This window comes from Dromiciops gliroides, chromosome 2, assembly GCF_019393635.1.
Source record: "Dromiciops gliroides isolate mDroGli1 chromosome 2, mDroGli1.pri, whole genome shotgun sequence".
NCBI classification, from domain to species: domain Eukaryota; kingdom Metazoa; phylum Chordata; class Mammalia; order Microbiotheria; family Microbiotheriidae; genus Dromiciops; species Dromiciops gliroides.
The window spans coordinates 409,772,901-409,799,129 of NC_057862.1; the positions used below are offsets into that span (position 1 = coordinate 409,772,901).

The following is a 26,229-nucleotide window of genomic DNA, read 5'->3' on the forward strand; positions in this document are numbered from 1 at the left end:
CAGCACTAAAATGCTTCAGGACTAAACTTAAAAGCAAACATTGCAATATCCTTCTCTTCCCTTTCCTTCCCATTCCCATCCCCTAAATAAATACATAAAGAAATGAAGCAACAAAATAAACCTGGCAGAAATTTGAAATGACTCTAGACTTGAACTTTAAGTCATTTGAACTATCTCAGTCCTCAGCTGCACTGTGACTCAGCATTTTACAATGCTACAAACGAAGTGAGATAAAGGCCTTTCTTTTTAATGGCACGGGCTAAATTTGGAGCTAAAGAGCATGGGGTACCTCGAGGCAAAAAGTAAATAGTTGGAAAAATGTATTGGTTAGTGCATAAATGGCTTTGAACTGGTACATGGGCCAACAGGCTACATGGGGCTAACAAGTAGAAATACAGTGTCTATAATTCAAAAAGGGACAAAGTTAGCCTCAATTTCCGAAGACAAAGAGTGTTGGCAAATTATTCACAAATTGCCAAGTAGGCTGCAATAAAACAAAGGAGAAAAATACATTACCTGTAACCATCCTGAAGTTATGAACGTGTTTTAGAGTTAAAGAGTTAGGAAGCCAACAATTTAGGAGCTGGACTAAGTCAAGGGGATGGGGAGGGAGACAGGTGGGGTGGTTCTTTCAAAAGCTGTGTAAAACTAAGTCCACGGGGGGGGGGGGGGGGAGGGGGGATCCATCTCTATTCAATCTGAAAAGTAGAGAAACAGAAACTAACCTGTCAGGAGGTTCTGAAAACAAGATATCAAGAAGCAGAAAAATTGAGGAGGGGAGGGAGAAAAGGAAGAACAGAAGCTGGCGGAGGCTTAAGTGTGGGAGGCGGGGAAAGGAGATGTACACTGTGAAACAGGATTGAGGAAAACCCCAGCTAGACAAAGAAATAGGGGAATCCCATAAGGCAAGAGGGGCAGCAAATAAACAAAAGAAGTTCATTCCAAATTAAAATGAACAAGAGACGTTTTAAAGTTTGAGAGATGGTAAAGAGGGTAAATAGCTGCCTCTGGCGTCAGGAAGACCTAGGTTCAAGTCCTGCCTTTCACACAAACGGTGGGACCATGGGAACTAACCTGTGTGCCAGGCAACTAACTCTCTTGGACTCGTTACAAGAGAGTTGCCACTGCTAATCAGTGATGTCCCCACATGGATAAAATCACAGGTCTGGAAGACAGTAAAAATGAGGAGCATCTATAAGATAGATATCTTCCAGCACAACTGGAAGGATGCCAGTAGGGGCCAACCCCTTCCCTTCTCTGAGCCTCAGTTTCCCTATCTGTAAATAGGGCAGGTCTAGACGGTTTCCAAAGTCCCCCGCAGTTCTCATGACGCGTGACCGAAAGGATTTCCAAGTTTGGGAGAAGCTCTGAAGTCACTGTCAAGTTTTTCCTAGTTTTTTCCCCGCACGACCAAAAAACAAAAAAGAAAACAGAAAGCTCCGGGATATTTTCGCTTCTATTCCAGAGGAGTCAGTGCCCCAACACGAACCGGTCTCCCTTCCCCGCCCCCCGCAGCTAGCCCTCCAACAGCCGGGCCCAACCGTCTCCCAGATAGATGGGCGGTGCTCGGCTCTGCCGCTGCGTCCAGCGAGCAAGGGGGCGGAGCTGGCTTCCGACGTTATACGTGGGGTCAGAGTTTAGCCCCTCCTCTTCTTCCCTCCTCCTCCTCTCGCGTATCCTTCTCCTCAGCCGCCGCCACCGCTCGAGGGCCCGGGTTCGCCGCCGCTTTCTGCCGTCTCCCGCCCTCTACCCCGCGATGGCGAACGTGGCCGATACAAAGCTCTACGACATCCTCGGGGTTCCTCCAGGCGCCAGCGAGAACGAACTGAAGAAGGTATCGGCATGCGCGGGCGGTGCGGTGCGGCGCGAGGCCGGCCGGCCGGCGGGCAAGCGGGCAAGCAGGCGGTGCGGGGACGGGACTCGGGCTCGGACCTAGGCACGGGGCTGGGTTAGGGCTGGGCAACTTCGGCGGGGAGAGCGGCCCGGCGGCGCGAGGGGTTGTACGGCGTTCGGGGGTTGAGGCCGCGCCGGGGCCTGCCGGGGAAAGCGGAGCAGGCCTGGCTGGGGCCCACATGCGGCGCCCGGGCCTTGGCCTCCAGGCGGCTCCCTTCCTCCTCCGGCTTCCTGCCGCCGCCGCACCGGTGCCTTTCCCCCAACCCCCACCCCCCCCCGGATCCTGCTCATCCTGCTGACCTTGGGAGCAGCGATGCCGGGCGGAAATGGAGGCCGGGGCTCCCCGGAGAGCCGTCCTGGGGCCTCCCACTTGCTTTTTCGTAGTGCACCTTCCCCTAAACAAGCAACACCCCCGAGGCCCAGCACTAAAACCTCCGCCCTGTGGCCGGCCCCGAGAGCCGCCCCACCTCCCTTGCATCCCGCTGCCGAGGTCACCACCCCTGGAAGAACAGGTTGAGCCAACGCACATGGGTGCATCCCCGGCCCGGCCTTTACCCCCTCCTCCTCACTGTAGCAGCCACAGATAAAAGGGGTGTGTGCAATGGGACAAGGAGGAAGGCTAGTTGGGAAAGGATCTTTCTACTCTGTCATCAGTGGCGAAAGCCTTTTCCCCTCTTCCGGGCCGTCTACTGATGGCCCTAAGAGCTTCAGGTCTGGTGCTAGGAAAAGGCTCCTGGCATCACCGGGCCCCGGGTTCCTGCTGACATTGGAGCAGCTGTGATGGGAGAACTGTTTTCATGAGCTCTGTTGCGGCTTCAAAACATGCAGTGCCTCATTGGCATTGGTGACTAAACCGGGGTGTGCACGTTTGGGTACATTGTTGTGAAACCTGGTCATTCTAATTGTTGGTTCTACTGGTATGAAACTGGCACTTAGTCTGAAGTAAACACTTGAAACCCTCACTAAAAAAAAAAAATAAATCTGAAGACCTCATTACTTCCTTGTAGTGCTGCAGTCTTTCATCTGAGAATTTCAGAGCACTTAAGATATTTAATTAATTCTCACAACATACTTTGGATTTAGTATCAGAGTTTGTGAGCTGGTTGAAATGGAAGTGCCTTGGGCAGTGAGGCTGAGGACTGCTGGGAGTAAAATCTCAGAAAATGGGCTTCCTGTCACCTTACCGGAAGTGATTTACTATTATATAATTCATTTCTTTGCGTGAAGGCTTTAGTAAAATATATGGTTAACCATATAGTTTGGCACGTATTTCCAATTCTCCCAAGTCAAAGATCACAATATGATTTGATTACCCGGATTATCAAGTTTTGTGCCTATTTAGTAGTTTCGTTTTGCCCTGTTCCCGGTATTGACCGGAGGGGGGGGTAGTGGGGGCGGTGCTGCTGCTTCGGAGATCTGCTTGATCCTATTTACCATCCGTTCCGAATATTCATTGACTACTAGCACTTCTGTAAATGAGTAGAAACTTTTTTTTGCTTGATTCTTTTCAATAAAATACTCAGGAATAAGTGAGAAAATGAAACAATGTTCCATTGTTTTCTTCTCACTCTATTATTTGTATCTCATTTTTAACTCTTCTCCCCAACAATAATGGTAACTGGGAAGTTTTGGTTACATAAGCATATGCTAGTGAAACTGAAATTATTCAATAAGTATCCTAATGGGAAAGAGGTATATATTTAGTCTATAAATTTAGTGGATTTTTTTTTTACTTAAAATTCTTTCTCAAAAAAGTAAGTTAAAGGGGGCAGCTAGATGGCGCAGTGGTAAAGCACCGGCCCTGGATTCAGGAGTACCTGAGTTCAAATCCGGCCTCAGACACTTGATACTTACTAGCTGTGTAACCCTGGGCAAGTCACTTAACCCTCATTGCCCTGCAAAAACAAACAAACAAACAAAAAAAGTAAGTTAAAATAGTCTAACTATTCGTGTAAATAACTTTTTGTTGTCCTTTCTCAAAGGCTTATAGAAAGTTGGCCAAGGAATACCACCCTGATAAGAATCCAAATGCTGGGGACAAAGTAAGTGTTAAATATTTGGGATTTTGTCTTTATCTTCCAAGGTGTTAAGTTTTTACACTTAGATTGGTTGTGCTCCTTTTGAAAATCTTGTATAGTTAAAACACTTTTTAAAGCATTAAAGGTGAGACTACAAACAATAAATCTGCTTTTTAAAATTTTAGCTTCCATTACTTTAGACTTTAGACTGGAGGCTATTGTGTGCATAATTGATTCTTGGATTTCCCTCCTAAATCATCTTCATAAAACAAATGTCCCTGTCCATGTTGCATTTTCAGTCTATATGGGGAGACACATAAAATAACTAATATTTTAAAAATACATACATTCATGAGAATTCCAAGCAAAGGGTCATATTAGGTATGAGTTGGGGTGAAGGTAATTACTGAAGAGAAGGAATTATGATAATCTACCTTCAGGAGTTGATATTTGCTTTGGACATTAAAGGGTTGGTCAATAATTCAGTAGATAAGGAAAGACAATTCCTAAAATGAGAAAACAGCAGGAGCAAAAGTACAGAAACAGACACCGTCGTGTAATGGAAAGGCTTATATGTGTAACCGAGTGAGTTACTTAAATTTTCTGGGCCTTAGTTTTCTCATGTAAAATAACAGGCTTGGATTAGATGACTTAGATTATTTCCAGTTCTGCGTGCTATAAATTTTGATTAACAATATTTGGATACACTGCAGCAGATTTTTAATTAGAGGTTGATTGCTACACCACTTCTGTCAGTGTGTGGTTGCATAGTAATATAAACAGATTTTAATATTAGCCTAAGCAAAATATCGTTGAGAGGGTCATTTTGCTTCGGTAGGAAAAATACAAAGCAAAATAAAAGTATTTTTAGCATTTTTATTACTGTGAATAATGGAGAGTTGGTTGGTTGTTTTTTCTTCTAAAAGACTGAGAAAGCAGTCAGATAAAATAGAGAGCCCTGAAAAAGAGAATCCACCCTCTAGTCCTGTTTCTCTGACCAAATAAAAGAGAACTCTAAGGTCCTTTTCAGCACTAAAATTCAATTTGTTTTTTTCTTTTGTAGTTCAAAGAAATAAGTTTTGCATATGAAGTTTTATCAAACCCTGAGAAACGGGAATTATATGATCGATATGGAGAGCAAGGCCTTCGAGAAGGTAGTGGTGGAGGCAGTGGCATGGATGATATTTTTTCTCATATTTTTGGTGGAGGATTGTTCAGTTTTATGGGTAATCAAAATAGAAGTCGAAATGGTAGAAGAAGAGGCGAGGACATGATGCATCCTCTAAAGTAAGTATTTTTAAAAATAACTATTGTTATAGCTAATATATTCATTGAGAGTTATGATTTCTACAGAAATAAGTGTGTATCAGAAAAGATTTTGGGGGGGTGTACCCTTCCATGAAACTGATTTTATTCTGCAAGGGATCTGGTGTACTTTCTTTAGTTCAGATTTTGATTTGTGTTTAGTCTCTTTCACTTTGTTGGAAGGTGCTTTTGTGAGGTGCTTCTGAGGTTTCTTGTTATATGACCTAAATCTTCAAGACTGTTTTGTTTTGAAGTAATTAAATGTTTGTTTTAACTCTGGTTAGAAACCATCAAGTTGAGTGACTTTCATATGAGGGTTGGTTTTGTTTACAAGTAAAATCACAGATTATTTGATGCTTAGCATAAGCCCCTAAATTGGTTTCTGGTGGAGTATGTTGGCTTTTAGCCTACACTAACCTGCCAGCATATGATCGGTTTCTGACCTTGATCTTACACTTGGAACCTAGAAGTCCTCTAGGATTTGAAAATGGCTGTTTCACATTATGTAACATAGAAGGTTTTATTACCTGTTAAATGTTATATGAACTAACAGTAACTTTGGAGAAATTCTAAGTTTCAGGAAATTTGGTACTCTATTTCCAATTACCTGGCTTTTATATTTGAATAAAAATGGAATCCTATATGAACTTAATCACCTTTAATTTTTAGAAATGCTTGGATTTAAAGGATTTTTTTTAACTTCATTTTTATCTCAGTCAAGATACTTTTCCCCCCATGTGATTGCAAATACTGTGTCTCTTGGTTTTAAGCTTCTCTTACATTTTCTTAGATCAGACCTTTGTATTTATATAGCTTCCAGGTTTGAGATTGGGATTTCTTTGTACTACCTTGGATATTGCCTCAGTTGTGATATTAAAATAATTTGGAGTATTGTGGGAGTTGGATTTTTGGTTTTGTTTTTCAAATGACTGAAAATACTTGCCTTTTGGTTTTGTGGTTCCTTTACCTTTTCTTGGAACAAACCTTGTGTCTGTATAGTTCCAAGTTTGTGACTAGAATTTGTACTGTCTTGGATGTTTAGTTTCCTCTATTAATTGTAATAGTTATTTGGAGCCAGAAGAACATGGAAACGATACATTTCTTCACTATGTTTTAAATTTACCTTTAAACCATTAGTTGTTTTCAAAAACAAAACACTGTCTGATCTGTAGAGCTCTCATTAACTGAAGATATTGTTACTCAGTGTTTTGTTCATGAATACCTATAGGTCCCTTAATATGCCAGTAGAACATTGATCATTTTGAACTAAACTGAGTAAATCATTTAGGACTAATTTGATTCCTCCATTAAAGTCCTTCCTTTTTCAATGGGGTTTGTGGTGGTGATCCATCCTGGGTTCTATGGGTACAAGTCTAGCCCATTTGGTCAAGCTAGAAAGTTCTAGAATGGGTTCAGACAGATCCTCCATTTTGAGGACCAGTCTATCCCATCATTAAATTGACTGCAGAGCGATTAGTTTTTCAGCCTTAAAAACTGACAGCCCACCAAAAAATTGTTATAATATAACAGGACATAGTCGAAGAATGCATCTCATGTATTACAAGTTTGCTTTTACTAAATGCTTGTCCATTTAATAATTTTTTAAATATTTCATTGTATATAGGTTTACAAAGACTAGCTTGAAATTGGCTGGAATAAAGACTGGGACTTTAGGATTTCTTTTGTTGAAGTTATATCTACTCTCTTCTTCAAAGGCTTCTGCCTTTACTTTATGACTGTGCTAATCGCTGAAAATAAAAATAAAGTTGAAGACTTGTCTCTGCCCTCAAGGAATTTACATTCTAATGAGAAGTGGTAGCCAAGGAATGGGGTTGGTTTGGGAAGGCAGGGGGTGTGTGAAAGGAGTTGATTAATTCCATTGCTCTTTCCAGAAGCACTGAGAATATTGATTTGATTGCCATTCCCAGAGCAATGGAAGGACAATGGTTTTAAATGTGTATGGCAAAAAAAGATGGTGACGGTGGAAAGCTAGAAACATGTAGATTAGAGGACTGTTGGGGTTTGCCCTCATTGACTTACCAATAAGAATAGCTTAAACCCAGGATGGGTGTCCTAAAGTTGAGTCAGTCCATTTTGGCTCCAGTGATAGTACAGCATTTGCTCCGATTGCAATTTCAGATGCCTTTTTTCTCTTCTCTGATTTTGTTGAAAGGGGTTGGAAACACAGGAAATGGAATAAATTGTCATCTTTTTGTTTTACTTAATCTGGAGGGTGACTCTTTGTATCCTCTATACTACAGACTAAGGCCACTAAGCTTCCCATTTCTGAATGTCTTTCAAGGGCCCCCTCCCTCTCCACCTCTCCCCCAAGCCATAGTGGAATTTTGTTCCTGTCAACAGTCTTATCTCTGCATTTAGAGAAACAGAAACCAGAGAGCTTTGTTTTATATTCTGATACAAGGGAAAATCCTACTTAATATATTGCATTGATAGTAAGAGAATCAGCTTCCTGTTCTAGCGACAAAATTAAAACATCAATTGAATCGATTTTAAAAGCATTATTTCTATTGTGAAAAGTTTTAGTGAAATTTGATTTGAAAAGACATCTTCGTTGCTTTATGCTGATTAGACAATGCTGGAAGTTGAAATTAATTTTAAAAAATTTTTTTAATTTTTCAGGGTGTCTTTAGAAGATCTTTATAATGGCAAGACCACCAAACTGCAACTTAGCAAAAATGTTCTTTGTAGTGCATGCAGTGGGTAAGTATATGTTTTTCTTTTTCTTATTAGAAATATTTCCTTCAGTTCTTTAAATAACACATCAAAATCTTATGCCATGGGGGTTTTTTAAGTCTCATTAAGAAATCTGCTTCATCTTTAGCCAAGGTGGCAAGACAGGAGCTGTTCAGAAATGTAGTGCGTGTCGGGGTCGAGGTGTACGGATAATGATAAGACAGCTGGCTCCTGGGATGGTACAGCAGATGCAGTCTGTGTGCTCTGATTGTAATGGAGAAGGTATGCTGACATTTCTTTTCCTTTGCTTTTGTTGGAAAGGGTTAAAATACAGCAAATGGAATGAGTTGCTATCAATTTGTTTTGTTTTTCATTGTTTGTATTCACCTATTTGCCTAAAAACAAAAAACAAACAGCTCAAGTACTAACAATAATAAATAATACAGTAATCTATTCAGTATTACTGTCCTCTCGACTGGATTGAAATGTTTTATCTCCAATAAGATAGATGATAAATAGTTTATTTCCTTCTTGAAGTAAAAATCCTAGAATAATTTCACTCTCCTGTTTCACTTTAAAGGTTATTTGAATGGAGTGGGTGATAGCAAATTGATTCAGTTAACATTTAAATAAGAGGATGTAAAAAGGATAGATAATGGGGTGGGAACAAAATAACACTTTCTAACTATAGTTAAAATACTAAGGGTTTTACAGGATGAAATATGCTTACCCATTCCTGAAGGAGGTGCATTAAAATACTATAATATTTCTCCTTAAGCTCAGCAGTTTTTCCCTCTCAATCTTTCTAGGAGAAGTAATTAATGAGAAAGATCGTTGTAAAAAATGTGAAGGAAAAAAGGTGATAAAAGAAGTGAAGATTCTTGAAGTCCATGTAGATAAAGGCATGAAACATGGACAGAGAATTACATTTACTGGAGAAGCAGACCAGGCCCCAGGAGTGGAACCAGGAGACATTGTTCTTTTGCTACAAGAAAAGGAGCATGAGGTAATTTCTTTAATTGGCATAAGTAGATTTGTGACATTGGACTCTTTTTCAGTTTTCTCTCTGACAAATTGTGTTTGATTTGGCAGCCAGATTACTTTGGTTGAGCCTAAGGGGAAAAGTGTGGAGAGTGTTTCAGTTTGATGTGATGGGATTATCCTCAGGTTAGCTATTATCATTAATGGATGGAATTGGTGCTTACTAAATAGGTTTTAATAAATTTATATTGAATAAGTGTATTTTATGTTTACTTGGCAGTTTTAAAAAAAATTAAATTAGTCATTCAAAAATGAAACCCTGACCTCACATTTTACATCCATTATCTGGTTTGAGTGAGACTTACCTTCACTGTTAGACTGAGAAAAATATAATGGTTAGTCAGAGGAAAGTTGACTTTTAAAGTAAGTAATGGCAAATTGTTCACTGTGGAATTTTTGCTTGGTGAGCAGATTAACCAAATATCAAAAGTAGAAAACAAAAGAAGGTTGTAATTAAAGATACCCTGGATGAATTGCACTGTTAAAACATGACTTTTCTTTGTTACCTTCTGTTCAAAACCAGTAGAAGGAAATTGAACAGTTGGTCAAAATTGGAGTATTTATTTCAACTTCACCCTCTGAGAAAACCAGAATGCTCCAAATTAAAACATGCAGTGGCAATTTTAACTTAACTAGCAGCAACAACACCAAAAAATCAGATAAATCAAGAGGTGACATCTTACCCTAAAAAACCGGCAAAGAAGTGCTTCTGTTCTTTGACCAGTTTTGATCCTTGTTCTGGTTTCACTCATTACGTATCACTACACCCAATTCCTTGGCTGCTTCATATGTTGTTATTCACAGAACTGTAATAATTACAGTGTGATTTAGATATTCTCTAATGGTTGAGCCTATGGGTTGATCTGATCACAGGAAGGGGAAAAAAAACAAACATTTTTTTACAGATAGGCCTTTTCATGATTCTTTGGTAATAGTCTTAGCAGTAGAATCACTGGGTTGAAAAGTGTGCACAATTTTGAGATTATTTCATATTGCCATTCAGTTTTCACATCATTCTCACCAACAAATTAGCGTGCATTCCCACTGTCCCACCGTGTGTGTGTGTGTGTGTGTGTGAGTGATAAGGTTTTGATTTTTATTTCTCAGATTACTAGGCAATTGGTGTATCTTTTCACGTCATTAAATTTATAGTGTCTCCTTTGTAAATTGCCATTTTATGTCCTTTAACCACATCTACATTAGGAATTTTATAAAAGTTAGATCTTGTAAATGTATCTGATGTTGATGCAGTTGTTCATGTCTGGCTTATAACAGTCAGCAAGCATTTATTATGTGCCAGGAAATGCTGACAATACAAAGAAAGGCAAAAATAATCCCTGTCTTCAAGAATCATTCATTGCAAAGAGGAGGAGAGACAAGACAATATGTAGATAATCACATACATACAAAATATATCTAGACCAAAAGTTATTTTCAGAGGGGTAGGCAGTTTCAGTTGGGGAGGTGGAGAAAGGCCTCATGAAGAAAGTGAGATTTAGGGACAGCTAGATGGTACAGTGAATAAAGCACCAGCCCTGCATTCAGGAGAACCTGAGTTCAAATCCGGCCTCAGACACTTGACACTTATTAGCTGTGTGACCCTGGGCAAGTCACTTAATCCCAATTGCCTCAACCCCGAGCCCCCCCCCCCCCCCCCCCCCCAGTGATAATTAAGCTAAGTCTTGAAGGAGGAGAGGGAAAGGGGGCATAGTGGACATGGGGCAGCCAGTGCAACGGCATAGAAATAGAAGGTAATGTCAGGGCACAGCAAGTAGGCCAGTGTAGATGCATGGAGACAATTAAAGTGTAAGGAAACTGGAAAGGTCAGTTGGTAGGAAGGGATCCCGTTATGAAGAGCTTTAAATGCCAAACAGAACTTTATATTTGATCCTAGAAGTAATAGGGAGCCACTGGAGTATGAGTACGGGAGAGCGGCATGTTAAGATCCCTACCTATGCTTTAAGAAAAAAAACCAATTTAGCAGCTGAGTAGAAGATGGATTGGAGTACAGACTTAAGGCAGGGAGACCTGTTGAACAGCTGTTTCAATTATTTAGATGAGAAGTGATAATGACTTCAACTAGAGTGATACTTCTGTAAGTGGACAGGAGGGGACATACAAGAAACATTGTGAAGGTAGAAAGAATACTATTTGGCAGTGGATTGGATTTGTGTGATGACCGAGAGTGTAGAGTCAAGGGTGACACTGTTACAAGCCTGGGTAAAAGGAGAATGGTAGTGCCCCCAGCAGTAATAGAGAATTTCAGAAACGGGGGAGGATTTGCAAAGATCATGCGTTTTTTTGGATATTTTTATTTTGAGATGTCAGGGGACAGGACATCCTGTTTGAGATGTCCAAAAAGCAGTTAGTGATAGTTGACTGTAGCTCAGAGAGGCTGGGGCTAAATAGGTAGATCTGAGAAAAAGAGCCTGCTTATCCTAGGTTATAAGGCGAGAAATAGTGAGGGCCTCCAGAGTTGGAATGCTGTGTTGTAGCAGAAACAAACTTTAATATCTCTAGGAATTATTATATTAAATTAAATTTTTTAAATTTAGCTTTTGATAGTGTGTGGTTTTCATGCACACAAGCAGCATGGCTTTCCTATCGTTTTGTTTTTATTTTTCAAGTAGTTTCTGTTGAGAGGAAAATGTGACCATGAGCAGTTTAGTCTTTTGGCTTAGAAGACAGTGTTTTTAGTAGCCATGGAAAAGCACATTGCACTCTTTTTCCCGGGGGGGGGGGGGGGGGGGGGGGGGAGTGAGGCAATTGTGGTTAAGTGACTTGCCCAGGGTCACACAGCTAATAAGTGTCATGTGTCTGAGTCTGGATTTGAACTCAGGTCCTCCTGACTCCAGGGCTGGTGCTCTATCCACTGCGACACCTAGCTGCCCCTCTCTTAGCACTTTTATATAGCACTGCCATGATTTCCTACCAAGTCTGCTGTGTAAACATAAGATGTAATACATTCTACAAGATTTAAAGTGTGTTTTTCATAATCTATTTTGTTGCATCTATTACAATAGTATAAATAGTCAAGAGCTGGCTGTGTTAGGTATTTAGCTTTCCTAGGTTTGTGTAGCAGGCCATGCTTTGGCCAAGAGAGAGGTTCCCTCAAGTTTCTTGAAGCTTTTCAAAATGCCGTATGCTTAGTTCTCCAGTTTATCCTGCTAACAGGATAAATGGAAATAAACATTCTTTTTCAGAAGACATTAATAAAATCCAGGTTTAAGGTACTTTCCAGATTTTATGTGCTTTCACATAAAGTTCAAAGGCAAAAAAGACTTAAGTGAAGGCAAAAATAAAGTTCCTCACACCAAAACTCCCATATTGTATGTTGTACAGATATGAAATTTGTTGATACTTTTTGTAGTGCCAAACATTATTCCTCCTACACACACCAGAAGCTCAAAGTGGTTTGTACATTAGCATTTATCAACCCAAACTATACCAAAATAGCTAAATCTTCTCCTCTAGGATGAGGGAGATAAAAGATATATGAAGTAAGGTAGATTGCTTGTTCACTGGATTAGCGTTGTACTTGCTCCTCTATCTCCTTCCTAGCTCTTACATCACTCATATGAGCCTCCCACTTGATATGGGGGAAAGGGTTGTTCTCTCTTTTGAAATTTTAAAGCAGAAAACAATGATCACTGAGTCCAACTCCTTTACTTTATAAGGAAGAAATCAGAGGGCCATATTGAGAAAAAGAATTGCCCAAGTTATAAAGACAGTAGCAGAATCAGATGGATCTCCGGAATCTGGGTCTCCTTTATTTTATCCCTGTCCGTTTGCTACTTTTTCTCTAATTTAAATGTTTTTCCCAGAGCATTAGCATTCAAGATATTTGCTCTTTATGATCCAAAAGATACAGCAATGTCATTTTCTACCATTTCACTTGTTATGAGAGGCAATGTAAAAGTAGTGCATAAAGAGCTGGCAGGAAGACCTGAGTTCAAGTTCCACCAAGTTCGAGATGACACTGTCTTTATGTCCCTAATCAAATTAACTCAGTACCCTTTTCAACTTCAGACTAAGTAAGACTTGGAAGAGGAACTGATCAACATTGGTATATGTTGTATATAGTTCTCTATACCAATAGTATTAGGTATGGTCCCTATCCCTAATATTATAGATTAGCTAGACCATTTATAACTTTGTCAAAATAAAAAAATTAGTTCAAAGTTCCAAACCATCTTATGAATGGGGTTTGGGTAGCCTGTTTTAAATTGAGGTCTACCTGTATTTCTGTTTAATATGAGGTCCTCTGACCCAAAGGACTGACCATAATGATGGAGATTTCAGACAATAGGCTAATAGTAAAGATCATTGGGATATGATTGAGAGACAGCATCATTTTGTGGTATAAGCACTAAACTTGGAGTGAGGAGAGATCTGGATCTGAATCCCATCTTTTTTTTACCCTTTAACTAGTTCTGTGACTGGACGAGTCATTTTGGCCTTTTCTGAATCTCAGTGTCTTCTGTAAAAGGGGCAAGTTGTAAAATCAAATTTGTCCGAGAATTTGGCACAAGGCAGGAGTTAACTTTTTTTTTTTTTTTTTTTTTTTTTTGGTGGGGCAATGAGGGTTAAGTGACTTGCCCAGGGCCCAGGGTGACTTGCTAGTAAGTGTCAAGTGTCTGAGGTCGGATTTGAACTCAGGTACTCCTGAATCCAGGGCTGGTGCTTTATCCACTGTGCCACCTAGCTGCCCCCAGGAGTTAACTTTTAAAATATATATTGTATAAAATAATGGCTAGAGTTTACATAGCACTTTGAGGTTTGCAGAGTGCTTTACATATTTGATTTTTACAACTCTTGAGCTAAATGCTATATTAGTCTCATTTTACAGATGAGGAAAACAGACTGAAAGTGACTTGCCTAGGATTACACAGCTACTGTTTCTGAGGCAGAATTTGAGCTGAGGTTTTCTTGATTCAAAGTTAAGTATTCAAAGCACTGTACCCCCAAGTTGCTTGGATACCTTGAAATTTTTAGTCAGCATCATAATATATTGGTAGTTTGGATAAATTGGATAAATCCTGTATTCTTTTGACAGTAGACTGGGACCCTGATATTCCATATTGACTCTGGTTTTTTCTCCCTTCAGTCTGTTTTATATCATGCCACCAGATGAATCTTCCTAATATTCAAATTTATCCTGTCACTTCTGCTCAGAAACCTTTGACTCCCTATTTCCCACCACTTTAAGAATAAACTTTTCTACCAAATTTTCATGGTTCTCCATAAATCACAACTCCTGTACATTATCTCTCCTACCCTCTGATCTCTCTTCCATAACACATGAAGTATGTTCTTAATAAATGTCTCCAGACACATTTTAATTGCTTTCCTGCCTTAGCTTTTCCTCGCATTATCTAAATGTCCTCTTCCAGTCCCGATCCTATCCATTCTTTTTTGTGTGGGGGGGGCTTCGGGGTAAGTGACTTGCCCAGGGTCACATAACTAGTGTCAAGTATCTGAGGCTGGATTTGAAATCGGGTCCTCCTAAATTCAGAGCCAGTGCTTTATCCACTGCACCACCTAGCTGCCCCCTGTCCATTCTTTTAAGAGATACTTTTTCCAGTCTTTTCTAGCCTTTGCCTATTCCCTTCTTCACTTCCTTCATTACCTGAAATCTTTACCATATAGTTTAGCTCTTATACACTCATATTCTGTATTTGCTTCCAATTCTTATTTCCCAACTCCCACACAGGATTGTGAGTAGCTTCAAGGCAGGACAATATGTCACACCCTGTTCTTACTAATACCCACAGTAACTTGAACATAAAGGTGGACACATGGGTGTTGAAAAAAGTTATTATGCAAATCCTCAGGTCAAGGGGCCTGAGGAGAAACCGACATAGCTGTCCTGCTGTTAAAGGCAAAGGCGGGGATTGGGGGGGGGGGAGCTAGGTGGTGAAGAGGATAAAGCACTGGCCCTGGATTCAGGAGGACCTGAGTTCAAATCCAGGCTCAAACACTTGACACTTACTAGCTGTGTGACCCTGGGCAAGTCACTTAACCCTCATTGCCCTGCCCCTCCCCCCAAAAATGTAAATGATAGCAAATATATCCCTTTACTACCTTCAGAACTGTAACTTCTTCCTTCAAGATATGAATGAACCACTTGTTAGTTTAGAATGAAATGAACAATGATGAGCTCAATCTGGATCCTAGTGTGCTTAACTATTAAAGGTACCTGCTTTAAGTCCTGATTCCTTCTCTGAGAACAACAAAGGGACACTGTTATCTGAATTTTTCATACTGACTTACATGTTAACCAAACATAAATGAAAATTTCTGAGCATTTTCTTTTTTTTTTTTTTTTTAAGTGAGGCAATTGGGGTTGAGTGACTTGCCCAGGGTCACACAGCTAGTAAGTGTGTGTTAAGTGTCTGATGCCGGATTGGAACTTAGATACTCCTGACTCCAGGGCCAGTGCTCTATCCACTGCGCCACCTAGCTGCCCCTGAGCATTTTCTTCTAATAGTCCCCTCCTACCTTTGTGTATTTCAGTATACATGCTAGCCTATGATTCTACAGTTACCAATCAAGTTATCCTCTGTTTTTCAATCCACAGGTATTCCAGAGAGATGGAAATGATTTACATATGACACACAAGATAGGACTTGTTGAAGCACTATGTGGATTTCAGTTCACATTTAAGCACCTAGATGCCCGTCAAATTGTGGTGAAATATCCACCTGGCAAAGTAATTGAACCAGGTATTTTGTTTTAAAGACCTAATAATTGGATGCAATGCTGGTTTCGATGTGTTAATAACAACGTACAGTTTCATCATTTTAAAAACTAGGAAAATATGTCTGGAGTGTGTTAAGCCAATTCTTTTTCTGAATAACATACTGATTTATATTTTTCTTTTGGGGTTCCCAAATATAAAGGCTGTGTCCGTGTAGTTCGAGGAGAAGGAATGCCACAGTATCGTAATCCCTTTGAAAAAGGTGATCTTTACATAAAGTTTGATGTACAGTTTCCTGAAAACAACTGGATTAGCCCAGAGAAACTTTCTGTAAGTGTTTTACCAACTAATTTAAATAGTGATCTGGTATTTATTATTAATGATATTTTTATTTAATAGTCTTAGTTGCTGAATGTACAGTAATGCCAAGATTATGAAAATCTCTGGTTATCTCAACATGGTTTGCTTATACAATTTCTGCATCTGGGTGTTTGCATTCCTACATGGTGGGGTTTTATACTGGTATTTGATCCATTCAAGATCAGTAGTTCAGCCCCTTTCAATTTAGCACTTTAAGAAGGCATTTCCATCTAGATTATGTCCAAAGGAAGATTGAAGCTGTCACCTTGAAGAACCTAACAGTTCTCTTTCTCTCTCTTTTTAAGGAACTTGAAGACCTCCTTCCAGCTAGACCTGAAGTTCCTAGTGTGATTGGTGACACAGAAGAGGTAGATCTTCAGGAGTTTGATAGCACTCGAGGCTCTGCAGGTGGTCAGAGGAGGGAGGCTTATAATGACAGCTCTGATGAGGAAAGTAGCCATCATGGACCTGGAGTACAGTGTGCCCACCAGTAAACATTGCTTTAAAAAGAAAGAAAAGTAAAGTTGCACAAGAGGAAATACTTTCCAGTTTTGCCTGATTTGTTTTCAGCAATCTACCTGGATTGTCTAAGCAATCCAGATGAACTGATGGACATCTATTGCTGTATGTGTAACTTTTAAATTGGTTATAGTATCTACAGAGTGTATAATTTAAACTAACCACAAAGCTTTACATCTTCATTTTGACTGTTCTGTAGCAGAATAAAGCACTTGAAAGGAAAAGATTCCCTTTCACATGGGTTCTAAGTTTCAGTACTGGTATCCGTGCTTGATTTTTACAGTTGTGTAGATTTTGTTTCCAATTTTAAATTCAACTCCTACATTGTAAAGTTTGTGTACAATTTTGTCCTGAGGCTTTGTATTTGGCTGCACTTGCATAAGCTGCTACAAATAGAATAAAGAATTTCATAGCCTGTATCTATGATTTAGATGCATGGTCAATGGGCTTTGCACACAATGGGTTTGGAGCTGAGCGGGAACAATGGAAAAATTACATTGGAAGTGGTTGTAAAGTTTTGGGAGGTTTTGTTTTGTTTCAGGGTTTTTTTTTTTACCATCGTGTGAAAGTTTCTGAATTGAGTAATAAAAGTAGTTGGTGAAAATTATTCCCATGTGTCACATTTAGAGGGATGCTCACATTGAGAGGAAAAAAATATCTTGTTCTGCTTCTTAAACAGCCCTTAAAAAACCCATTGGTGTAAAGTTTTTGTGCTCTAAGCACCTGCCCATTTTGTAGCTATAAATGACAAAAGTCGGATTTTGGTAGAAACAGGCTTTATTGATTAAAAAAAGAGAGACTTTGTAGTGTGTGTCAGCCAAGGATATCTAAGTTATATAACCACTAAGTCTTGATCCTCCCAGCAATGCTGGCCAGGCTAATGCCTTTCTATACTCCCTTTTTATGGGGCTCAACTAAGGTTACAGCAAATCAGTAGTAGAACCATGTCTATATAGAACCTATTACAGTGCTGTATTCATAAGTGTTAAGTAAGTTAATAATGATCTGTCTTCCACTTTCACTTGAGTATTTGAAACTGGGGGAGCAATGATTGTTACTAGTATTTTAGTAAAGTAAGAAGGTTAAACTGGTATAAGAGAAATCGGGTAAAACTATATAACATGAAGGTGTAAAAATGTTTTGAAGTTATTATGTTTCTGTTCTTTCTACCCTTTGATCTTTCCTTTACTCCCAAGTAGATGTTTATTGAACACTGATTTGAGGGGGAAAAGGTAGAATTCAAATTATCTATTACATCTTTTAATAGCTTCTGTAAATGGGACACATAGGAAAGGAGGTGAAACAAAGCCAAACTATTGAATTACATGTTATGCCATTCATTAGCCTGGCTAACCAAGACTTTGGATTCATTAATTCCAAGGACTAGTAAAATCTGAAGGAGTGAAAATTTCAGGGAAATATTCCTGGCAGTAATCAGGGCCTGTGAAACTTAAGTTATATTACCCAACAATCTCCACTGTACCAAAAAAATAAAACCAGCCTTGGCTAGAAATCAACAATAATTTTTGTATCCAAGGTTACTTCCCCACAAGCACTGAACAAAAGAAATACAGTGACTTAATATTAAAGTTTGTGGCCTTTCCAATAAAGGTTTATAAAACAATGTTTCAGTGTAATCTTTCTTTCAGCCAGCCAGAGTGAAGATAAGTAGTATGAAAAACATCTTCAAAATTCGAGGTTATTAGTATACTTAGAGCATATGGCTTTATTTAGAAGATCTGCAATTTCAACAGGACATGAATGAATAATATAGAGAGCAGCCTGCCTCCTTAGATATTTTCCATGAATTGCTTTGGTCAGTCTTCTGAGAATAATTTCATATTCCCTCAAATGCATTCTGTCCCAGCTAAACTGGATTACTAGTTTTCCCCCAGGTTTTGCCTTGATTTCTACATTAGTGCATTTGTGTAGGCCATCCACCTTACAGCTGCAGCATACTCTTCTTCACCTATTAACATTTTTGTTTTCTCTCAGGACACCCAGCTCAGGTGCTACTCTCTTCCTCTCTTCATTTAAGCCTTTGTTCATCCAGCCCCTACAAAATGATCTCTCCATTCAGTTTAAGAAGTATTAGCTAATGGGGCAGCTAGATGGCGCAGTGATAGAGCACCGGCCCTGGAGTCAAGAGTACCTAAGTTCAAATGTGGCCTCAGACACTTAACACTTACTAGCTGTGTGACCCTGGGCAAGTCACTTAACCCCAATTGCCTCACCAAAAAAAAAAGTATTAGCTAATAAACTTCCATAAGCCAGGGGTACATTCTACTTAAGTTTGTAGTTTACCAACATCTCCCCTTCAGACCTTCCCTAGAGTTATTTGCTCAGATCCTATTCTTCCACTTTATGTATTATAACAGGAAAAAGCACTGGATTTGGAATTAGGGGACCTGAGTGCAAATGCAAACTGCTATTTAATCCCTGTGGGACCTTGGGCACATCAGTTGACCTTTCTACACCTTTTACTTTTTATGAGGGATTTGGGCCAGAAATTAGGTGTAAGGTCCCTTCTAATTCTTCTATGTTCCTAGATTGTTTCCATCTTTGATTCACAATGCTTTGCCCATAATGGACACTAATAAATTTTTCCTGAATTGAAAGCATCTTTCAGAGTTTATTCTTTGGTAGCATAACCTTTAAGAATATAGAATACATACTTATGTAAATGGGCAGCTAGGTGGCACAGTGATAAAGCACTGGCCCTGGATTCAGGAGAAACTGAGTTCAAATCTAGCCTCAGACAATTGACACTTACTAGCTGTGTGACCCTGGGCAAGTCACTTAACCCTCATTGCCCTGCAAAAAAAAAAAAATACAGAATGTGGTATTATGTTCCTGCCATAAGGTGTCAGGATAAGATTCTTAGTAAAATAATATAGTCATTGAAAATTTAGGTAAATATAGGATAGCTTTGATTTATTATAGTATGTTACTATTACTCAATTAGACTTTATACAAAATCAAAAGGAGCAGTCCAGGCAAGCTGGCCAGTGGCTTCACTAGGCTGGTTTGAAAGCTTTTTCCCACAAAAGGCTCTGGAAAAGTGGGATTAATCAATTCCAGACAATAAAATACATGCTATTCCAACTTTAAATTCATCAGGCCAAGTTGCAACTGAAATTAGCCCCTGAGCCCTACCTAATTCTCTTTGTCAGTTGTTTAGAGCATCTCTCTGGACTCATCTTCATTCCTGTCTCATTACTTTGTGGTACATGAACTAGGGAGCCTTCATTCAAAGAATAGTTGCTAGTTCAACAAAACTTGACTTGCTAACTGCTTATTTCTATGAAGCCTTTGTATTTACTGTTGTAGGGATGTACTTCACACCTCCCATCTAGAATGTGGAAAGTTTAGGGAATTGGAACAGTATTTGACCTAATTAAGTCCTCTGCATTCTCGTTAAAAACATTTGAACTAAGAGAATCTTGCTTTATTTCTATGTATTTGTCATGTCTGACTCTTCGTGACCTCATTTAGGGTTTTCTAGGCAAAGATCCTGAATGGCTTTCCCATTTGAAATCAGGAGGATGAGTCTTCCTAACTTCAGGCCCAGCACTATCCACTGTACCACCTAGCTGCCTTTGCTTTACTTCTTAGTTTATATTAATATAAAATGCACAGTAATATTTAGTGCTAGGGACTATGAATATTGTTCTCAAGAAGTTGATGACAGTGGTAAGACACACGATCATTTCAAGTAGGAAGATTTTAGTAACAAATTGGATGAAAACTGAAGCCTAGTAGTGTGATACAGGCTTCATAAGAGTACAATGGATATTTCCGTTTATTATCCAAAAGTTCGATTAAGCTTCAGTCAAAATAGAGGTGATTATTCAAGTAATTAAGTTTGAAGAACAAGCGTAGTGCTTACTTGAAACAAAATATGCTTCCTGAGAAAAATAGCTCTATTCTACTAATTCTAGCTATGAAGTTTACAAAAAAAGAAACCATTCCCATTAATTGGTTTTATACACAAAATGGGGGCTTCAAAAAGATGAACCCACACAGAGAAAAAAATACTGCAGAAAAACATTGGTATCCTATTGGTAGGGAAAGAAATTAAACCCTAATAGGCAGAGGCAGCTAGGTGGCACAGTGGATAAAGCACTGGCCCTGTGTTCAGGGGGACCTGAGTTCAAATCTGGCTTCAGATTTGGTCCTCTTCCAAAAAATGGACAAACAACTCTTTTCTCAATGAAGGATAATAATTTCTTCAGCTGATCTTGATAATATGAGAATATTTGCAAACAAAAGATTCCCCTTTTATTTTCAGTGAGGGTAAGAAGGCTGAAAGTAAACCAATCTACAGTGTTATAGTCTTTTTTTTAAGTGTAAAGCAAGATTTGCCTGGGACATTGAGAAAAGTTAAGTTATAGGACGATTTACTTCAGTGGAGGGAGTTTTCCATACCAGGAAGTCTCCACACCAATTAAATTACAGGTCCAGTATTATCCTGCCCCTCCTACTCCCCCCAAATTCCCCTAGATAACAAAAGCAAATATTTCCCCATGATAAAGAATAAGAGTTAAGACAAGTAACCCCCCACCACTATACCAGAGGATATTGCCTTAACAAAAGGTCAGTTAGACCAATGGTGACACGTTTTACATTTACTCCAATGAAAATAAGTTGCTAGTTGCACAACTTCAACATGTAAGCATATCAAGGAATTTGTGTTTAGTGACTAGCAAGACATTATAGAAAAGTTGCTATAGATTATTAATTTCAGGAGATTGGGAGGGGAAAACAGGAAATAGGAGTATCCGAAGCCCCACCAAGGCATCGAGGTGTCACATTATTGGGATGGATGGCCTATCTGCCCACTTGCCAATAGGATATTGATGAATGGAAAGGTTTCAGTGCAGGCTGGAAAGTTTCTTTTCTGGGAAGAATAAGGCTCCCTTTGATCTGCTGGAGGGGATCTGGGAGTAGGTACCTCCCAAAGAACCTCATGAGAGAACTCACCTGCTTTAGCTCAATGCCTTCATTCAAAAGACTGTTGGTGGAGTTGTGAAATGATCCAACCATTCTGGAGAGCAATTTGGAACTATGGCCAAAGGGCAATCAAACTGCATAATCTTTTGTCTACTAATACCACTACTAGGTTTATATCCCAAAGAGATCATTAAAAAAGGGAAAAGGACACACATGTACAAAATATTTATAGCAGCTCTTTCTTGTGGTGGCAAAGAATTGGAGATTTAAGGAATGCCCAGCAATCGGAATGGCTAAACAAGTTGTAGTATATGAATGTAATGGAATACTATTATACTGTAAGAAAAAGTGAGCAGGTGGATTTCAGAGAAACCTGGAAGGACTTGCATGAACTGATGCTGAGTGAAGTGAGTAGAACCAGGAAAACATTGTACAGAGTAACAACAAGGTTGTGTGATGATCAACTATGACTGACTTAGCTCTTCTCAGCAATACAATGATCCAAGACCATTCCAAAAGACTCATGATGGAAAATGCTCTCCATCTCCAGAAAAAAAAAAATTAGGGAGTCCGAATGGAGAGAAATTTAGAAGTATGGCAAAGGGCCATAAAACAAGAGATTTTAAAAAGAGGGTTGGGGGTGAGGGAAACTTAGTTGTACAAAATTATTTATACTAGCTCTTTGTGATGGCTAAGAATTGGAAATTATGGGGATGCCCATCAATTGAGGAATGGCTAAACAAGTTGTGGTACTGGAATTGTAGATTGTAATGGAATACTACTGTGCTATAAGAAATGATGAGCAGGATGCTTTTGGAAAACCCTGGAAAGGCTTACCTGAACTGATGCAGAGTGAAGTGAGCAGAACCAGAAAAGCATTGCACACAGTAATGGCAATATTGTATAATGATCAACTGTGAATGACTTAGCTATTCTCAGCAATACAATGATCCAAGACAATCCCAAAAGACATGATAAAATATACTATCCACCCCCCAAAGAAAGAACTGATGGAGTCTGAGTACAGACTGAAGCATACTATTTTTCACTTTCTCTTTTTTTTTGGTAGGGGGAGGGGGAATTTCAAGTTTTCTTCTACAAAAATGACTAATATGGAAATGCTTTGCATGATTGCACATGTATAACATATCAGATGCTTACCATCTCAAGGAGGAAGGGAGAGAAATTGGAATTCAAAATTGTTTAAAATGTTAAAAATTATTTTTACATGTAATTGGGGGGAACATTAAATGTTTTTTTAAAAGACATTTATTAAGCACCTCCTATGTGTCAGGCAAAGTGCTACAATAACCAAGCCTGCAGAGAGACTATACCAGGGAGCTTACAGGAAACTACATCAGGAATTAAAGTAAAGGAAATGCATTCAATTGGGCAGTTGAGAACAGTACTGAAAACCCAGTTCTCTAAGTGAATTATCTAGCAAACTAGCAAACAAATTGAAGCAAAACACATGTAGAAATGGGGGAAAAAACATAGTCAAACCTAAAAGAAAAAAACTGGGGGTGGCACTGGGGGGCGGGTCTCAAGAGAAAAAGGGAATATTACCTAGAGAATTATTTAAAGATGCTTAGAGCTACCTGACTCAGACAGAGGCTGGCATGGCAAAGGCAGACCTGGCAGCAAAGCACAGGCAGGTCATCTCTTGGGTTAGATGGTCTTCTCTATTTCATCTAGATTTGGAGGGGATGCAGCTACCCAAAGTATACAACTCAAGTGATGAAGCTCTGACTTGTCATTCCTTAAGTCAGCTGTCTGGGAACTATGTATAGTTGAAAAGACCTGGGGGGCGGGGGGGGGGGGGGGGAAGAACACTGGCACCCAAATTCCAAGGCAACGAATCCACAAGCTATCTCTAATTCAGTCCCTTGGAAAAAGAAGAGAATAGAGCAAGGAAGACAGACCTAAAGTCAGGAGAACTAAATTATTGTAATCCTAATTTTGTCAATGAGGATTGCCATGTGATGTTTTATAGACTCATAAACCTTAAGAGGCAAAGAGAGCCTTAAAGATTAGCTCGTCCTGAATCTACCTCATAAATCCCCAGTGCAACATAGGCCAACCACAGCCTCTGAGTACACAGTACATCTCCCTCACTATGACAAAGAAAGCCCATAAAGTAGGATGATATTCTGGTCCCTAAACTACTGGTGTTATGTAATATTCTATGATACTGATGGTTAGAACACCAAGGCTGGTGCACTGAATGTAGACAGGATCATCTTGTAGCTCTGGAGAGAACTGCTAGCTTAGCCTTGTAAGCTCTAAACTAGGAATAAAAAAACAATCAACACTTACTAATTTCGTTTAAAACATGTATTACCTTTTACAAACCTTAAAGTACTATATAAACACTACTATTACTATTACTATTTGGCTCTAGATATTCTGCCTCTGAATAGGGGAGAGGATAAGAAGCAAAGGAATACAAAGAAATGGACTGGTAAATTGCCAACACTCCCAACTACAAGGTTGCTTTGACCTCTCAGTTTGGATTAGCAACTACAATGAAACAATATTTGGAGAAGTTGCCAATATAGCTTCATTATCCAATTCCTACAGCCAAAACAGAACCAGGGCCTGTAATAACAAGCATTCCAAACCTATTTTTCATCCCAACCTTAAACCCATGCAAATCTCTTTACTCTCATTTAGACAAAAAGCTATTCTTTTGGACTTCTTCCGAAGACAACACAAGTGACTTCATCTTGGCTTCTTTTCAAAAAGCAAAGGGAAAGTGGAAATTGGGTTGAGAAAAAAACAATAATCTCAAATTTGCAAAGAGTAACATGACTCAGGCTGGGGACTGAGGATATCTATCTAGCTTCAGTTTCCTGGAGAAGATATTCTGGAGATGTGATTAAATGAACTCGTCCTCAATGTCAGGATTACTTTTTGGTGTTCATAAGACTTGAGGAAAAGGGGTAATGACTGTTTTATGTGACTTGTAACACATAGAGTTTTAAAAAATTATTTCAAAAATGTTTACATTTTTATACTTAATATGAATCCATTCTTTTTTCTCTCTTCTAAAATCATAGCTCACACGCTCTCTATCATTGACCTTCCAGTTCCATTACTTCACTATGTTAATGTAGAAGTGTAGTCTATGGCCATGGAACATACTATATGGATTAAATAGGTCATGATCCTGAACTCCTTAATAGACCCTACACTTAAGAAGCTTATGATCTAAACAGAAAGTTGTCCCAAACTGTGTCTTAATATCTGCTGAACTCTTAATCAGAATTGTGGTTTGACCACTTCAAAGAGATAATTTTAGAAACCATGCCAGAAGGGATGATTTGATCAAAATCCAGCAAGGCATAACTTTTTTTTTTTAAAGGAAGCAAAACCTGCGTGTCTATTCAGAGAGGGATGGTCATACTAAAGAGAAAACATGAGTTTGGGAACCAATTCCAATGTTTAATTCCAGAAAAGGCCCTTTCATCTGACATAAAGGTTCTTTTAACAATGAGATCTCTTTTAAACATTAAACAGAATTACTATAAAGGCAGTACTCTATATGCAAAAAGCCTGAGAATATTGACTTTATATATTTATTTTTTTTAATTTTTTTTTTTTTAGTGAGGCAATTGGGGTTAAGTGACTTGCCCAGGGTCACACAGCTAGTAAGTGTGTGTTAAGTGTCTGAGGCCGGATTTGAACTCAGGTACTCCTGACTCCAGGGCCGGTGCTCTATCCACTGCGCCACCTAGCTGCCCATATATTTATTTTTTAAAGGCCAACACATATTTAGACAAATTTTAATATAGTTCCAACAGAAATACTCTGACAACAGCAGCAATGGTCTCCTAATGTGTTCTCACATTCAGACACTCGCTGGGATCATCTGAGTTTTTTGATTTGAAAAAAAAAACTTTATTGGTACACATCTTTCTTATCTGCAATGTAATCTACAACCTCTTGTGGACACATTAACTTTTCAGCATCTATGTCAGGAATTTCAAACCCAAATTCATCTTCCATGGCCATTATGATTTCTACTTGGTCCAAACTATCCGAGCCCAGGTCTTTCATGAAGTGGGAAGATACTGAAAGCTTTTCTGGATCAATCTTATCATATAGTTTCAAGACATAGAGGCCACGGTCCTTAATGTTCTCCAGTGTCAGAGGGGGCATGTCTCTATACTGGCGGCTCAACTGTAGGGATAACCCAGAAACCTGCATGTGTGCAGGGACAGGAACCGCCGCGGCTGCCCTCCACCCAAGCCCAGCGGCCGCACCAAGGCGAGCATGGGGGCCCGGGGCCCAGACAGCGGTGCCAAGGCCGCGGGCAGGCAGCGGACACAAGCAGAGAGGACACGGGCCGCCATGGCTACGCCGACCCAGAGTGCAACCAAGGCATAACTTTTAAAAAGGATCCTTACAAGGGGCAGCTAGGTGGTGCAGTGGATAGAGCACTGGCCCTGGATTCAGGAAGACCTGAGTTCAAATTCAGCCTCAGACACTTAACACGTACTAGCTGTGTGACCCTGGGCAAGTCATTTAACCCCAATTGCCTCACCAAAAAAAAGAAAAAAAATATCCTTACTTATGAACAGGAACATGGCTCCAGGGGACCCTTTGCCCTAAGAGTCCAGTCCTGTTTGAGTGAATCCTGAGAAGTTACTCTGTTCTAGACACTCACCTTCAAAGAGATGGTTTTAGCTGCAGTTCTTGGGATTGGGATTACTTGTACATTCAACTTCTTTTGCAAACTTCCCT

The 26,229-nt window shown here is 39.5% G+C and overlaps 2 protein-coding genes across 2 annotated transcripts; one reads left to right on the top strand and one right to left on the bottom strand.

Annotated features, from left to right (window-relative positions):
• Positions 1-1,629: 1,629 nt before the first annotated feature.
• On the top strand, positions 1,630-18,154 carry DNAJA2 (DnaJ heat shock protein family (Hsp40) member A2). Its single transcript, XM_043983517.1, has 9 exons — positions 1,630-1,834; positions 3,876-3,935; positions 4,975-5,198; positions 7,857-7,937; positions 8,059-8,192; positions 8,720-8,916; positions 15,532-15,676; positions 15,854-15,981; positions 16,317-18,154. Exons 1-9 carry the CDS (start codon positions 1,757-1,759, stop codon positions 16,503-16,505), a joined length of 1,236 nt encoding a protein of 411 aa, XP_043839452.1. The 5' UTR covers positions 1,630-1,756; the 3' UTR covers positions 16,506-18,154.
• A 7,084-nt stretch (positions 18,155-25,238) lies between these two features.
• Positions 25,239-25,838, bottom strand: LOC122743509 (acyl carrier protein, mitochondrial-like). Its single transcript, XM_043988486.1, is given in 2 exon segments — positions 25,239-25,727; positions 25,730-25,838. Coding segments are annotated over 2 exon segments (453 nt in total). The 3' UTR covers positions 25,239-25,383.
• Between the last annotated feature and the right edge of the window lie 391 nt (positions 25,839-26,229).

Coding starts and splice junctions, on each gene's coding strand:
- DNAJA2 (XM_043983517.1), top strand. CDS start 1,757: ATGGCGAACGTGGCCGATACAAAGCTCTACGACATCCTCGGGGTTCCT. Junction 8,917..15,531: donor TACAAGAAAAGGAGCATGAG/GTAATTTCTTTA, acceptor TTCAATCCACAG/GTATTCCAGAGAGATGGAAA. Junction 15,677..15,853: donor TGGCAAAGTAATTGAACCAG/GTATTTTGTTTT, acceptor CCAAATATAAAG/GCTGTGTCCGTGTAGTTCGA.